At 44.8% G+C, this 16,869-nt stretch overlaps 1 protein-coding gene across 1 annotated transcript in view; it reads left to right on the top strand.

Annotated features, from left to right (window-relative positions):
• The window catches only part of CUNH19orf44 (chromosome unknown C19orf44 homolog), an 86,971-nt gene that overhangs the window by 56,650 nt on the left and 13,452 nt on the right, over nt 1-16,869 (top strand). The window contains 1 exon segment of the mRNA XM_073559864.1: nt 2,697-2,863. Coding sequence (XP_073415965.1) covers nt 2,697-2,863 — 167 coding nt within the window.

The raw sequence follows: 16,869 nt of genomic DNA, 5'->3' as shown, positions 1-16,869 counted from the left end.
AGACCTCTATGGTTGTCACTGGCGGATTGCTATGAGCGCCACCCGGTGTTCTGCTACATTAAAGCAATCTGATCATTGTCTGCATGTGGCAGAGCCGATTGGGTTATGGCAGCTTCTAGTCTCCCATGAAGACTATTGAAGCATGCAAAAAGTGAAAAAACATGTTTTTAAAGATATGAAAAATATAAACGTTCAAATCGCCCCCCCATTCAAAATAAAGCAATTGAAAAAAAAAATCAAACATGCACATATTTGGTATCACCTCATTTAGAATCGCCCGATCTTTCAATAAAAAAAGGATTAACCTGATTGCTAAACGGCGCAGCAAGAAAATAAGTGAAAAAGCCAGAATTACGTTTTTTTTTTTTGTCACCTCAACAGGTGATCAAAAGATCGTATCTGCACTAAAATGGTATAATTAAAAACGTCAGCTTGGCACGCAAAAAATAAGCCCTCACCCAACCCGAGATCACAAAAAATGGAGACGCTACGGGTATCGGAATATGGCGCAATTTTTTTTTAACAAAGTTTGTAACTTTTTTCACCACTTAGATAAAAAAGAACCTAGACATGTGACATTTTGGTGTCTATGAACTCGTAATGACCTGGAGAACCATAATGGAAGGTCAGTTTTAGCATTTATTGAACCTAGTAAAAAAGCAAAACAAAAAGCAACTGTGGGATTGCACTTTTTTGCAATTTCACCGCACTTGGATTATTTTTCCCGTTTTCTAGGACACCATTTTTAAAACGAATGGTGTCGTTCAAAAGTACAACTCGTCCCGCAAAAAACAAGGCCTATATCTCCTCCCTCATCTCAGTCTACCACCCTACCTGTGCCCTCTGTTCTGCTGATGACCTGAGGTTAGCATCCGCAATAATCAGAACCTCCCTCTCTCGTCTCCAAGACTTTACACGTTCTGTGTCAATTCTTTGGAATGCACTACCCAGGTGAATACGATTAGTCCCCAATCAACACAATTTTAAGCGTGCCCTAAAAACGCATTTATTCAGACTGGCCTACCGCCTCAGCATATTAACTTAACTATCCCTGGGTGGCCCAGTCAAAAGTTTTACCATAACCAGGTTCCCCGCATCATGTTCCCACATGCTTTATGCATCTATTACCTCTGTGTCCGTACTGTTACATACTCAACACTATGGCTGGTCTGAATAATGAAAACAACAGTTACCACCCACCTTTCGTGTCTCCCTTTTTTCCTCATAGATTGTAAGCTTGCGAGCAGGGCCCTCATGCTAAGCATCTCTGGGAACTCCTTCAAGACTGTTGGAAGATCATTTCCGGTGACTACCTCTTGAAGCTCATCAAGAGAATGCCAAGAGTGTGCAAAGCAGTAATCAAAGCAAAAGGTGGCTACTTTGAAGAACCTAGAATATAAGACATATTTTCAGTTGTTTCACACTTTTTTGTTAATTATATAATTCTACATGTGTTAATTCATAGTTTTGATGCCTTCAGAGTGAATCTACAATTTTCATAGTCATGAAAATAAAGAAAACGCTTTGAATGAGAAGGTGTGTCCAAACTTTTGGTCTGTACTGTATATACTCCTACTCCTCCACTGATTCAAAGCATTTCACCTTCTTATTATACGGTGTAAAATTTTTTTGGCAGTGCAGGGGTTAATCCACTCTGTTGAGAGCTTCTGGAGTGTTTAGGCTCTCAGCTGTGCACTGTTAGCCACTCCCATCTCCTATTTACACTAGGGCCTGGCTAGCACTCCTTGTCAGAGATATCTTATACTGCACGGCTGGATGTTTTTGATTAAATTAATAGAAGGTGTTTGGTGGGTATATCTGTGACTGTTGCTAGGTTTTGAGTGTGTGATAATTCCCTTTCTTCTCCTACTTTTGGTTTAACCCCATCCTCCACTTCCCAGTGCATACCTCTTTTGTTTGTGTGTATATTTGTAAGTTTGGTACTTTTCGTTACCCCTGTTCGTGCTGCCTCCTCGTCTGTAGATGGCAGAACGTATGATGTCACAACCATGTACCAACTGCTGACATCAGTTGCCTCCTATTGGCCGGCGGTGAGTATTGCAGTGCAGGGACCTTACAGCTCTCTGCACCACAATACATTACAGCTGAATGTGCGTATCTCGGGCGCACATCCAGCTGAAATAGCAGCTGCTGGTGCCAGTGGGTCCTCCTCCCGCACGGGCCTGATACAGACGGTACAACCGCGATTGTTACACCCCTGCCTCTTCTTCTTTTTTTTTTTTGTTCCTTATATGAAACCCTTGTCAACCACTTCATTTCATTTTTTTTCTCTCTCCAACACCACATTTACAATTTCTCAGTAAAGCAGAAGGTAGTGGGAACTTATCTTTGATAAAGTAGCTGTCATCAAATGTAAATTCTCATTTATCAGAGACACATTGGAAAATGAACTCCAATTTGGCTGTCTCCCTTTTCTGTTCTGTACCATTCTTTGTCTCTCCCTACACCTTTTTTTTTTTTTATCCTGTCTACATTTCACCTAAAGTGAACCTGTCATCATGATTTTGCTAAGTAAACTACAAACAATCTCAGGTTGGCTCTGTTATACTGATTAAAATAACTGGGCTGAAAACATGCCTTGTGGTTCATTGTATAATCATTGTTAAAAGTTTTCAGTTAATGAGATTCTTGTGCTCAATGTTAATTCTTTTTCTCCTTTTTCTGCAATCCACCAGCTTTGACCTCATACAATCCAATGGCCCTGGCGCTGAATGACATGCTAAAGCAACAGCTATTCCTCACACGGTCATTTGTAGACATGGCTAAACAGCTATATCTTTCCACTGTGAGGTCCCTAGAGAATGAATTATATTGCTATACCACACTGGAGAACACCAAGGAGGTAACAATAATACTGTTTACTGTAAATCAGGCTTTAATTTCTATAAAGTTATAGATATATATTTCTTTGTGCTTGCCTTGCTATTGACAACGTTCTTGTGTTTTCCTTGTCTCTTGTTCCAAGAGCCGTAACTTTTTTTTATTTTTCCATCAACATACTTGTTTTTGTGGGACAAGTTGTAGTGAATGACACCATTAGGGTTAGACCTTTATCATATGATGAAGTGAAAAAATGGTAAAAACAATAATTTCAAATGAGGTGAAATGGTGAAAGAACCCTCACAGTTCCAACATTGTTTTTTGGTTTTCAGTTTTATGGTGTTCTTTTTGCGGGAAAAATTACTCAGCGGCATCGTTCTGCAGGTCATTATGATTACAGTGATACCAAACCTGTACATTTTTCTTTTTTTTTCCTATGATAGTCTGAAGGATTTATTTTTTTTTTTTTAAACCGTCTTTATTGAGTGTAATACAAAGTATTCATATAATGTCCAATAACATAACAGAAGAACATTTATGCAATATTATTAACATTAGTCTGCATTTTTCAACTATAACCCTCCCCCCCCACTCCACCAGGCAGACTCCATAACTTCGTAACACAATTTCAATCCAGTCTAACAGGAATATTACCGGCAAGCTGCTCTCTCATATACCAGTTGGTGAGCTGGAAACAACTATGTATCGCCTGGCGTGTGGAAGATGCCTGAGTATTGATAATAGAGGACCATGTGAAAAAAAGCGTTCAGTGTCTTTTTCTTTATTAAGTAAGGCCTCTATCCAATCCATTGTGAAGAGATATGTTACTTTTGTAGTAATTAGGCTTAAAGAAGGTGTTACATCCTGTGCCCACAAATGGAGAATGCTTTTACGTGTGGCTGACGCCCATTTGAACAAGATGCGGTGCTGCTGGACAGAAAGCCTCACCAACTGGTCCTGTGCGAGAATATTAAATATGGCCCACTCAGGGGAGAGAGAGATAAATATGCCAGGAGTGTTGATGAAATGTTGCAGAAGTGTATCCCACACCTCCCTTATTTTTGGGCAGTCCCAAAGGCAATGGAAAATATCAGCTGGGGAGTGTAAGCATCAGGCCCGGATTGGCAATATAACCAACCGGGCATTTTCCCGCTGGGCCGCTGTCACGTGGGCCGCGGGCGGCAGCGCCCGATCATCTGGCCGCTTGCCAGCGGCTGCGGCCACTGTTGCTTCTGCCGCCGGCCCTCTGCGGGCACAGCGGTGATAGTTTCAAGTTCCTCCCGCACTGCAGGGAGATAAGCCACCACGCCCCCCCCACACCCCATCCTCGCCGTAGCATGAGACCTCCTCCCCCCCCCCGCAGCCACTCAGAGCGTCGCACTCGCTTGCCTGCTCGCTCTGTTCGCAGGACCTGTGATGAGGTCACAGGAGGGGAGGAATCAGGGAATCACATGATCAGGAGCCTTTGTCCAGACCCCCGACGTCACCCCCTGACTCCGCCCCTCCTGTGACCTCATCACAGGTCCTGTGCGCTCAGCCTTGCCTCTACCGTCTGCAAGACTCTGCTTTGCTGTTGTCATGGTGCTGGTTGAGGTAAGTATGTGGGGTTAGGATTTACAGTGTGGATGTAGCAGAGCCGCGCGTGTACGAGGTGTACGGAGCGGAGCCGCGCGTGTACGAGGTGTACGGAGCGGAGCCGCGCGTGTACGAGGTGTACGGAGCGGAGCCGCGCGTGTACGAGGTGTACGGAGCGGAGCCGCGCGTGTACGAGGTGTACGGAGCGGAGCCGCGCGTGTACGAGGTGTACGGAGCGGAGCCGCGCGTGTACGAGGTGTACGGAGCGGAGCCGCGCGTGTACGAGGTGTACGGAGCGGAGCCGCGCGTGTACGAGGTGTACGGAGCGGAGCCGCACGTGTACGAGGTGTACGGAGAGGAGCCGCACGTGTACGAGATGTGTGTACGGAGCGGAGCCGCGCGTACGAGATGTGTGTACGGAGCGGAGCCGCGCGTGTATGGAGTGGAGCCATACGTGTACAAAGCGGGCTTTTCCCACGGACACAGGAGTACACGGCGGAGCCCCGAGGAGCATCTTAAAACACACACATGACGTTCCACCTGAAGTGATGTGCTGGAAGCTGACCGGAAATGAGATAATTTCTTGAGGAGATTGTGACGGAACCAGGAATGCTTCAGATCCATCACCGTGTCCTCCTCCGACAGCGCAGACAGCAGGATCGCCTTGGAATCGGGGATGCCGGCCATGTGAGCGGATCATGATATGTCCTGCACCGGGAGGCTCAGGTGGGCATTACAATGGGAGCCGGGCTGCTATAGTATCTTTGTAGAATCTTTCTTTATTTATTTCTCTCTTTTTCTTTCTTTCTCTGTTCTTTCATTCTCTGTTCTGTCTTTCCCTCATTTTCTTTCTCTTTCTGTTCTTTCTTTCTCTCTGTTCTTTCTTTCTTTCTCTCTCTAATCTTTCTTTTTTCTCTGTTCTTTCTTCCCCTCTTTCTTTCTTTTTCTTTCCTCTCTTTCTCTCTGTTCTTTCTTTCTCTCTGTTCTTTCTCTGTCTCTCTCTGTTCTTTCTTTCCCCTCTTTCTTTCTCTCTCTGTTCTTTCTCTGTCTCTCACTGTTCTTTCTTTGTCTCTCACTGTTCTTTCTTTCTTTCCCCTTTCTTTCTCGCTCTCTCTGTTTTCTTTTTTCTCTCTCTCTCTGTTTTCTCTCTTCCTTAGTACCAGCCACTGTGCCCTCAGTACCAGTCAGTGTGATCAGCAGTGCTAAATGGGTGCGATTAGGTGTGGACATGGGTGTGACTAGTTGTGAAATGGGTGTGGCTGGACGTGGCCAAAATTTGCAGCGGCGCGCTGCGCGCGCCGCAGTCTTTGTCCATCTTTCCCTTCTTCAAAAGTTGGGAGGTATGATAGGGGTGGCTATGACCAGGGGGTCTGGTTGCCCAATAGAGAGCAGTTCTGCCAGGAATTCTGTCACCATGCGTACAAAAGGGGGCAGAGCTTTGGGAGGAGTACTGTACCTAAAAGCAATAAATAGGACTGAGCTGAAATACTGGGCACAGCTGTGACTACATGTTATATAGTCGTGTTAATCTCCTCTCACTTCTTGTAACCTACAAGTGTACAAAGATATTATATAGTCACCATGTGACTAGTGGCCCTGTGTAACTTCAAATGCCAGGGCTGAATTTTAGGCCCAGTCCGGCCCTGGTAAGCATATAGGGCAGGGATAGTCCCCCGAGGGGGACATTTTAGACTTGACCTCCGGGGATATGTATGCTTTATGAAATATCATAAGAGACATATTTATGTAACTGTCATATGGTAATATAGAGCTAATACGCAGAGTGGCTTTCAAAAGGTCATTTACCCGACAGTTCGTTAATTGAGCAACCCATTTTTCTGAGCCTGGTGTAGAGTCTGACCAATGTATAGAAGGCTTTAATGATTTATATATAAGACTCATAGAATAAGTTCCCATTTGGGCTTTAATGGATAATAAATTTAGAGGGTGTGTTCTAGCATCATCCGGTATGTCTTGCGATATTGAGCTTACGTAATGTCTAATTTGAGAGATAGAGTAAAATTGTCTTCTGTAAGGATTGGGTATTTGAAAACCATGTCCTCTAAGGTAAGAAGGCATTGATTATTTAACGTATCTCAGACCAGTCTACACCCATTGTTTCCAAGCACCTTGTAAATGGGAGGTGGCTTGCCTTGTAGAAAGGAGGGGTTACCTTGAAAGGGAAGAAACATCGAGATGTGGGGGTCAAGACCGCTAACTCGTCTAGCTTGACGCCATCCTAAGATTACCGACCATAATAGAGGATTATCTCTAACCTCCACTGGAATTTCAGCATTTCGTAGGTGAAGCAATGCTGGGAGGCTGAAGGGGTCTACACATGGCCTCATCTATTGGGGTGTTAGTGAAGCGATTAAATGCGTATATCCAATCAAGGGAATGGCGAAGAGCAGCCGCTATACTGTAGAGGCGTAAATTTGGGAGATGAAGTCCACCCAATGATTTGGTTTGTTGTAGCTTAAAAATACTAATTCTAGAGCCCCTTCTGAGCCCCAAATAAATTGGCAGAAGGGTCGTGTCAGTAGCCTATCATCAGCTTTAGAAAGTAGAACCAGGAGCGACTGTAAAGGAAAGAGTATTTTAATTAGATGGGCTTTACCTGCAAAGGATAATTTAAGGGATTTCCAGGATTGAATTTCTTGTATAACTACAGAAATAAGAGGCTGAACATTTAATTTATAGATATCATGAGGATTTGATGGTAGGTCCACGCCAAGATAACGTAAAGAATTTCTCCTCCACTGAAAGGGAAAAGGGAACGGCCACCGTTTCAGAGCAGTTTTAAAAATAGCTAAAGCATGAGATAGAGGAAATGGATTCCTTAGGATTGGATATCATGAGTAAGATATTGTCAGCAAATGCCAAAGTTTTAAGTGTATGGTGACCGACCCCTATGCCTCCAAAGGAAGGGATCATTTCCAGACATCTTAGTAAGGGATCAAGGGCAATATTAAACAACAAAGGTGACAGAGGACAGCCCTGCCTCATCCCCCTGAAGATGGAAAAGGGTTGACTGGATACCATTAAGCCAAATCGAAGATTGGGAGTTAGTGTAAATTGTACGTATAAAATTAAAAAAAGGTAAAGCCAAACAGTCTATACTTCAGAGTTCTGATAAGATGAGACCAGGACACACGGTGGAAAGCCTTATCAGCGTCAAGACTGGCCACTATATTCTGCTTGGCCCTAGCCTGGTAACTATGTGTGATGGCCGCTAACTCCGTCCTGATATTGTAAGTGATAGACCGACCATGGACAAAGCCCGTTTGAGACGAGGTAAGAATATCAGGAAGCATAGACTGTAATCTATTAGCCATGATTTTGGTGAGCAATTTAAAATCAACATTTAAAAGGGAAATCGGGCGGTACGAGGTAGGGAGAAGCGGATCTTTGCCCGGTTTTAGAAGTAATGACAGACAAGCTTCATTAAATCTATGCGGCAGAGAACCCGAGTCCAAAATATGGTTAAAAAGAGAAGTGAGGTGTGGAGTAATTAAGGGTTGTAACAGTTTATAAAACTCTATGGAGAACCCATCCGGGCCAGGGGCTTTATGCAGTTTTGAAAATTTAATGACTGATCTTACCTACTCAGAAGAAATTGGTTGGTTTAGGATCTTCCTCTGAGAGTCACAATGCCTTGGTGGACAAGCCTTGTGTAGGAATGCATATCCATCCTCCTGAGAGTCCAGAGATGGGCCATAAAGATCTGCATAAGTCTCTAAAAACCGCCCAATTTTGGGTTGGGTCAAGAGTGATAGAGCCATCGGGTAAGGCAATATTGGGAACCCTAGTAGCCGCTTTGATCAGCTTTAATAGCTGTCTACAAATATCTAAAGGGCTGTCACATTGTAGAAGGATCAACTTTATTCTCATTTGCACAAGGAAAGACTAGAAGCAATGGGATGAAACTGAATGGGAGGAGACACAGATTAGATATTAGAAAAAACTTTTTGACAGTTAGAGTGATCAATGAGTGGAACAGGCTGCCACAAGAAGTGGTGAGTTCTCCTTCAATGGAAGTCTTCAAACAGAGGCTGGACAGACATCTGACTGGGATGATTTAGCGAATCCTGCTTTGAGCAGGGGGTTGGACCAGATGGCCCAGGAGGTTCCTTCCAACTCTACGATTCTATGAATCTATGAATGGCTTTGTTAGACGCCAGGAGACGGCCTGGTTTGTTACCCCAAAGAAAATAACGGTTACGTTGATGATGTAATTGGTTGTGTGCCTGCTCATTTAATAGGGTATTTAAATTATTATTATTTTATTTATATAGCGCCATTGATTCCATGGTGCTGTACATGAGAAGGGGTTACATACAAATTACAGATATCACTTACAGTAATCAAACTAACAATGACAGACTGATACAGAGTGGAGAGAGGACCCTGCCCTTTCGGGCTTACATGCTACAGGATGGTGGGGAAGGAGACAGTAGGTTGCAGCAGTTCCGGTGTTGGTTGAGGTGATATCACCGGTAGTGGTGAGAGAGAAGGAGGTAGCGGGGTCATTGCAGGCTGTAGGCGTTCTTGAAGAGGTGGGTTTTCAGGTTCCGTCTGAAGGATCCAAATGTGGTTGATAGTCGGACTTGTTGGGGCAAAGAATTCCAGAGAATAGGGGCTATTCGGGAGAAGTCTTGGAGGCGGTTGGGTGAGGAGCGAATAAGAGTGGAGGAGAGGAGGTCTTGTGAGGACAAGAGATTACGTGAGGGAAGGTATCGGGAGATTAGTTCAGAGACATATGAGGGAGACAGGTTATAGATGGCCATGTAGGTCACTATTAGTAATTTGAACTGGATACGCTGAGGGAATGGGAGCCAGTGAAGAGATTTGCAGAGGGGAGAAGCGGAGGAGTAGCGAGGAGAGAGATTAATTAGTCGGGCGGCAGAGTTAAGGATGGACTGGAGAGGTGCGAGGGTGTTAGCAGGGAGACCACAGAAAAGGATGTTGCAGTAGTCGAGGCGGGAGATGATGAGGGCATGCACAAGCATTTTAGTAGATTGAGGGTTGAGGAAAGGATGGATTCTGGAAGTATTTTTGAGCTGGAGGCGTCAGGAGGTAGAAAGAGCTTGGATGTGCGGTTTGAAGGACAGGGCAGAGTCAAAGGTTACTCCAAGGCAGCGGACTTCTGGTACTGGGGAAAGTGTGATGTCATTAATTGTTATAGCTAGGTCGGGTAAAGAAGATCTGTGAGATGGAGGAAAGATGATGAGTTCAGATTTGTCTACATTGAGTTTGAGGAAGCGAGAGAAGGAGGATATTGCTGATAGACACTCTGGGATTCTGGACAGCAGAGAGGTGACGTCTGGGCCAGAGAGGTAGATCTGAGTGACATCAGCATAAAGGTGGTAGTGGAATCCGTGGGACTTTATGAGTTGCCCCAGACCAAGTGTATAGATTGAGAAGAGTAGGGGTCCTAAAACAGAGCCTTGGGGGACTCCAACACAGAGAGGGTGGGATGAGGAGGTGGTGTGGGAGTGGGAGATGCTGAATGTGCAGTTGGAAAGGTATGAGGAGATCCAGGATAGGGCAAGGCCTTTGATGCTGAAGGAGGAGAGGATCTGTAGTAGGAGGCAGTGGTCAACTGTGTCAAATGCAGAGGACAGGTCTAGAAGCAAGAGTATAGAGTATTGTCCATTTGATTTGGCTGTAAGTAGGTCATTAGTAATTTTGGTCAGGGCTGTCTCAGTGGAGTGATGGGGGCGGAAACCAGATTGTAGATTGTCAAAGAGCAAGTTAGATGATAGGTGGGAGGAAAGTTCAGCGTGGACATGCTGTTCCAGGAGTTTGGAAGTGAATGGAAGCAATGATATTGGGCAATAGCTGGACATAGCGGTTGGGTCGAGGGTTGGCTTTTTAAGGATAGGCGTGATTGTGGCATGCTTGAAAGCAGAAGGGAAGGGACCGGGCATTAGTGATAGGTTGAAGAGGTGGGTTAGGGATGGGATAAGTGTGGTGGTGAGGTTGGGGAGGAGGTGGGATGGGGTCAAGTGCACAGGTTGTGAGGTGCGATTTGGAAAAGAGGCGATTAAGCTCCCCTTCAGTGATGTTGGAGAGTGAGGTTATGGGGTTTGGGCATTGGTCTGGTATTCAAAGGGGTTGTGGTGGTTGAGTGATGAAGACTTGCCTTGTTTAGTCAATCTTGTTTTTTAAGTGTGTGGCAAAGTCCTCGGCAGAGATAAGGGAGGTTGGAGGAGGCAGTGGTGGGCGGAAGAGAGAGTTGAAAGTTTTGAATAACTGTTTTGGGTTGTAAGATAGGGAAGATACGAGGGTTGTGAAGTAGGCTTGTTTAGCAGAGGTGAGGGCAGATTTGAAGTCGAATGTTGCCTGTTTGAATGTGGTGAAGTCATCTTGCGAATTTGTTTTCTTCCAGCGCCGCTCTGCAGTCCTGGACACTTGCCGGAGCTTTTTAGTGGTGTTATTGTGCTGTCAGGTAAGCCTCTCTGGAGGAGGGAGTATTATGTAATTTAAAGTCTCTATGAGCTGGTCTAGGTGAGGCCGCAAGGAGGACAACAACTTCCTTTTTTTCTGGGACACATAAGAGATAACATGTCCCCCAAGTACTTTTTTTAGCAGTGGCCCAAAATAGATTGATATCTTCCAAGTGTTCCAAGTTGTCCTCCATGAAAGTCTCCCACCAGCCCGTCATATAGCGCTTGAAATCATCTGAAGTATAGAGATAAGAGGGGAAACGCTAGCGCAAAGACACAGATCTATTAGTGGGGAGTTCCAGAGTAAGAAAGACCCGGGGAGTGGTCTGAGATAATTGAAGGGAGAATGTCAACTGTTTTTAGAAGGGAAAGAAGAGAGGCAGAAGTTTGCCAAAAATCAATTCGAGTGTGAACATCATGTACCCTAGAATAGAAGGTATATTCTCTTTCTGTAGGGTGGCAGCACCTCCAGGCATCAACCAAGTCAAGCTTGTTTAACAAGGTAGAAATCGCTCTGGATGGAGGGTGAGATGCTGGCAGGGGGGTAGATCTGTCTAAAAAAGCATCATGAAGGGCGTTTAAATCTCCACTCTCCACCCAATGATATATTGGTAGGATTCCAGCCGTGAACCATCTCTTCAAGTTTAGCAAAGAAGGAGGGGCTAGTAGTATTGGGTGCATAAACATTTATAAGGCAATATTCCCGCTGTTCAATAATAGCTTTGACTAAAATATATCGCCCTGCCTGGTCCCTCACCACATCCTGTATAGAATAATCGACATCCTTATGAAACAAAATGGCCACACCATGTTTTTTCTGTGTAAAGGAAGCCTCCAAGCACTCCGCATAATGTCTATTATGGAGCGCTGGGTGACCCCTGCATAGCCAATGGGTTTCTTGTTAAAAGACAATATGGGGGCGTAGACGAGTAATGTGATCTAGTACTTTTCTGCGCTTGACTGGTGAATTGAGGCTAACCACATTCCATGATAGAAGTTCGATGGAGCGTAAATTAATGTGAGAAGCTATGTTATTATGGGCGGCCATGTTAACCTATCCCACATTGGGGCCAGAACTTAGAAATAGGAAAAAAAAAAGAGTTGGGCAAAGGTCTGTTCCAGCGAGCAAACCTACCAACCCAAGTTAGCCAAAAAGACCGGACATAAAGCGTGCCCAAGGAGAGGAAGCCCACCTCCAACTGAACTGAGAAACCACATATAAACCAAAAAGTTAAACATCGGGTTAAGTTACCTTAACTAATGGTATCCCCTAGAAGGAAAAACATGAGAAAAGAACAAAAGTTCAATATAGATCAAGCCATAAGCTCAAAATCAAATCTTAAAGGCAAAATAATACATGGCTACAAATCAGAGTCAAGTGATCGGAGAGGAAGCCTGGGAAAAGCGCTCAACTTCCTCTAATGCTTTATCTGAGTCATCAAAAAATACCTGTTTTCCTTGAAGCACCACCCGAAGTTGTGCAGGGTAGAGAAGAGCAAAACGATTGCCTTTGTCATGTAATAGTTTACATACTGAAGAAAAAGCACGGCGCTTGGTCACCACCAAGAAGGAGAAATCTTGAAACATAAGGAGGGAAATGGCCCTCATATTTCAATGAGGAGGCGGCTCGGTACACCCGGAGCAACTGAAGTTTGTCCTGGTAATTGAGCAACTTGAAAATTACTGGGCTTGGATGAGCTTTCGGATCAGAGCGTTCAGGTCCAATCCTGTGTGCTCGCTCCACAACCATAGAGCCAGGCATGTCAGGCAAATTGAGTGCTCGTGGGAGCCATGAGGAAGTAAGGTGGTGTAGGTCTTTTACAGTTTCAGGAACGCCGATGATCCGTAGATTGTTACGAGTCCGGTTTTCCAGGTCATCAAATTTTTCCCGAGGCTGCTCTATCTCGTGGCCTCTGTCCTTTATCTGAATAACAAAGGATTGTACTGTGTCCTCCAAGTCAGAAATCCGCTGTTCTGCCACTGAAATTTTATTGGTGTGTTCAGTTATCTGTGATGTGCTTGATTCAGTGATGATTGAAGTCTGGCGTCAATCACCGACATGAGCTTCATTGTAATAGAAGCAGCAATTGCTTTGAGGGATTCCTCAGACATGGTGGTGTTAGATGTTTTAGGAGGAGATCTGACAACCTGAGTTCCGGTCTTGACCGATTTGGAGCTACCCTGATTCACGAATGTATCCATGGATGGTGGAGCAGAATATGCAGCCACGAGGTATACACAGAGAGAGAAGGGGGGGGGGGATACCACAGCCAAGATTTGGCTAACGAAGCTTACAGTCTTGTTAGGGTTAGATCGAAGGTATATCCCAAATTGGGCCAGGGTCAACCGCAATACGGAAGGCGAGCCCTGATGGAAGGGGGCTTTATCCGTTATTTATCCAAACATGTGTAAGTGTAAAGTAAGCAGGCACCGTTATAAAAGAAGCAGTAGTTGCTCAGCGCTGACCTCCGGAAGTTTATCTCGATAACTGTCTATGTAGTTGTAGGCAAATTTTCAGTTTTCATCCCTCGGTGTTATGATCAAGAGGATATGTAATGTACAAACACCAAATATAAATTTATAGTGTGTTTTCCTCTCTTGGCCACAAGATGTCGTCAAAGTTCCAGCTTGTGCTGGGGAGTTTCCAGGCCGTGTGTCTGCCAGCACTCACTGGCCTCCTGCCTCTCGCACCTCGGCATGTATGGCCTCACTGGCTCTGCTCTACTCTCTCTCTCCACAGTGCCTGCACCTACCAGTCAAGTGCTGCTGTGGATCCACCGCCGGGCTGGGTGAGTCAGATTCCCTCAGAAAAGGTGGAGAGAAGAATGTTTCTAGTCCCATCTGCTGTGGGGGTCATCTGGTGGGATCATTGTCCAGGCTTTGTGCACCCAGTGGTGGGTCTGTGTGAGCCCACCTCGGGGGCTCCTTTCTACTGTCCGGCTTCTGAGGTGGCTGCAGGGATTCTGCTGTGGGTCAGCAATCACTTTTGGTCAGGCTCTCATCTGTCGGTGTAGGCCGCATGCGCAGGCCTCACATTTGCTATGGTGCCTTTGACTCTCCTGGGCAACAATTTACAGTCCAGATCCCAATATAATGGGCTTTCAGGAATCCTGAGTTTAGTTGTGTTCCAGTTGTTGTTTGTAGGGGTCCTGATTGAGCTGGATGGAGTGGATTGATAAGCCCAGTCTTGGATCTCCTCTGTGTGTCTAATCATGTCGGTGGCCATCTTGGATCTCTGGAGGATTTTTTTAAAGAAAAAAAAAAGGTTTGTGTTAACATTTTCCAGGACCCATAATGTTTTAGTTTTTCCGTCAAAGGAGTTATGAGGGCTTGTTTTTTTGCATGCTAAGCTGTAGTTTCTCAGTGGCATCATTTTTTTTATAGCTTTTTATTAGACCTTTTGGGTGTGGTGATTGTACCTTAAAAAGAAAAAAAAATTACCTTTTTATATTTTTGTAGGTCTAACGCTACTTTCACATTAACGTTTTTTAGCGCTGCGCTTCGTGCGCAATAAAAACGCATGCAAAAAACACATCATGCGCTTGCGTTTTTTAGGCGCCTGCGTTTTAACCAGTTTCTAGCCATGCTAACTCTTAAAACACATACGATTTCAAACGTAGGCGTGCGCAAGTCCATGCGCACGCCTGCGTTCCCATAGATTGTAATGTTTTATTTTGGCACATTCCGTGCGCAAGCGTGCACATGCGTTTTTTTAACGCCGTTGGACGGACCCAAAAATGCAACAGGTTGCGTCTGGCGCGCCTAGGCGCACACTACAAAAAAATGCATGCTCACGAAAACGCATACGAACACGTGCGAACGCTAGACCATGTGCCCGCCATTTTAAACATGGCGCATGCGCATGGACGCGCACGATGCGCTGTGCTAAAAAACGCTAATGTGAAACCAGCCTTACAGACACTAAATCACCAAATATGTTTTTTTTTTTTTTTTTTTGTTTTTTTTTTAATTTCTTTATTTTTAAGTGTGGGGTTATTTCTGTTATGTTTTTCTTTTCTTTTTATAAATATATATATATTTTTTAAATACCGTATATACACGCGTATAAGCCGAGATTTTCAGCCCATTTTTTGGGGGCTGAAAGTCCCCCTCTCGGCTTATACGCAAGTCATATACCAGGGGGTTGGCGGGGGTGTCAGGTCATACTTACCCCCTCCAGGCAGCCCCCCTGCTTCTCCCGGTCTCAGGCTCCTTCCTTCAGCGGTCACGTCGTACCGCTCATTAAAGTCATGAATATGCTCATATTTATGACTTAAATGAGCGGTACCACGTGACCGCTGAAGGAAGGAGCCTGAGACCAGGAGAAGCGGGGCTGCAGAGACCGCGCCAGGAGGGGGTAAGTATAAGCTATATTCACCTGCCCCGGGTCCATCTCTGCGCGCTGCTCTGTCCTCTCCGCATCCTCTGTCTGATGTTCAAGGCAGAGGGCACGGTGACGTAGTTAGTGTGCGCCGTGCCCTTTGCCTGAACGTCACTGACAGGACGCGGAGGAGAGGACAGAGCGACGCGCAGCCATGGAGTGGGGATTGGTAAATAACCCCAGTGCCGGGGTCCTGAGCCAGTAGTGACATCAGAACCTGTCACCGCCTGCTCAGGACAACGGCACCGAGCCCCCAGCGACGAGAGGAGAGTGTGATTGTTATTTTTTTTTTTTTTTTTATTTGCAGCAGCAATATATGGGGGCATAAACTATGGAGCAGCATATGGGGCCATAATTATGGAGCAGCAATATATGGGGGCATAATCTATGGAGCAGCAATATATGGGGGCATAATCTATGGAGCAGCATATGGGGGCATAATCTATGGAGCAGCATATGGGGGCATAATCTATGGAGCATTTTATGGGAGCATAATCTATGGAATATCTTATGGGGCCATTACCTTTATGGGACAGCATATGGGGCATTATTAACCGTTGTGCAGCATTATATGGGGTGTCTTTTGTATAGAGCATCTTATGGGGCCTTCTTGGACTGTATGGAGCATTATATGGGGCTCCTGATTCAATATGGATATTCAAAAACATTTAACCTACTGATGTCTCAATCAATTTTACTTTTATTGGTATCTATTTTTATTTTTGAAATTTACCAGTAGCTGCTGCATTTTCCATCCTAGGCTTATACGCGAGTCAATAAGTTTTCCCAGTTTTTTGTGGCAAATTTGGGGGGGGGGTCGGCTTATACACGAGTATATACTGTATATTAAGTCTTGCATTGCTCTTCATGTACCATTTCTACCCAATCTTGGCAATGGGCACGCAAAAGTGCGTTCCATCAGGATGTCGTGACTTAACTCCTTCAGCCCCCAATGTCACTTTGTGGTAATAACTATTGAACACGTCAAATGATCCCGCTGTTTCTGAGATTTGTTTTTTCATGACATATTGTACTGCATGATCGTGGTAAAATTTCTTTGATATGACTTGCGTTTATTTGTGATGTTAAGGATAATTATCTGATTATGAAGATATACAAAAAATGGACGTTAATAAACAAATTGGACGCTTTGCTGAATATGTATAAGAATCACAAGATATTAAGTGATGTGTGTACATGCTCCAATTCATGCCTGTTAGCAGATTATACAACACTCCAGTGGACTCTGATATGATAACGTGTGCACTCAGCTAATAAAGAATGAGTAATGATTAGGAGAAAGCCAGAATCATAAAATCTAATGAATATTGATCAAAGTCCTCCCAAAAGAAGGAGGACTTGGAGGTTTGATGACAGATTTACATTGATAATCTATAAAAGGATGTGCCTTCTGAGCAATAAAATAGATTTGCTTCTGGTACCGTACCATAAGACGCACCCCAATTTTCAGAAGGAAAATAGGGGGGAAAAAAATGTGTCAAATGGGGGTCCGTCTTACAGTCCGAATTCAGCTTACCTGGGAAGGGATCCGGCACAGGTGGAGGAGTGGTCACAGGGGTCATTCAGTGGTCCAGACTCGTGCGGCGGCGGTTCTGTGCTGGG

Source organism: Dendrobates tinctorius, unplaced genomic scaffold (assembly GCF_039654945.1).
Source record: "Dendrobates tinctorius isolate UK_male_01 unplaced genomic scaffold, ASM3965494v1 ptg000276l, whole genome shotgun sequence".
In the NCBI taxonomy this organism is placed as follows: Eukaryota; Metazoa; Chordata; class Amphibia; order Anura; family Dendrobatidae; genus Dendrobates; species Dendrobates tinctorius.
This window is presented reverse-complemented; position numbering and strand designations above follow the sequence as displayed.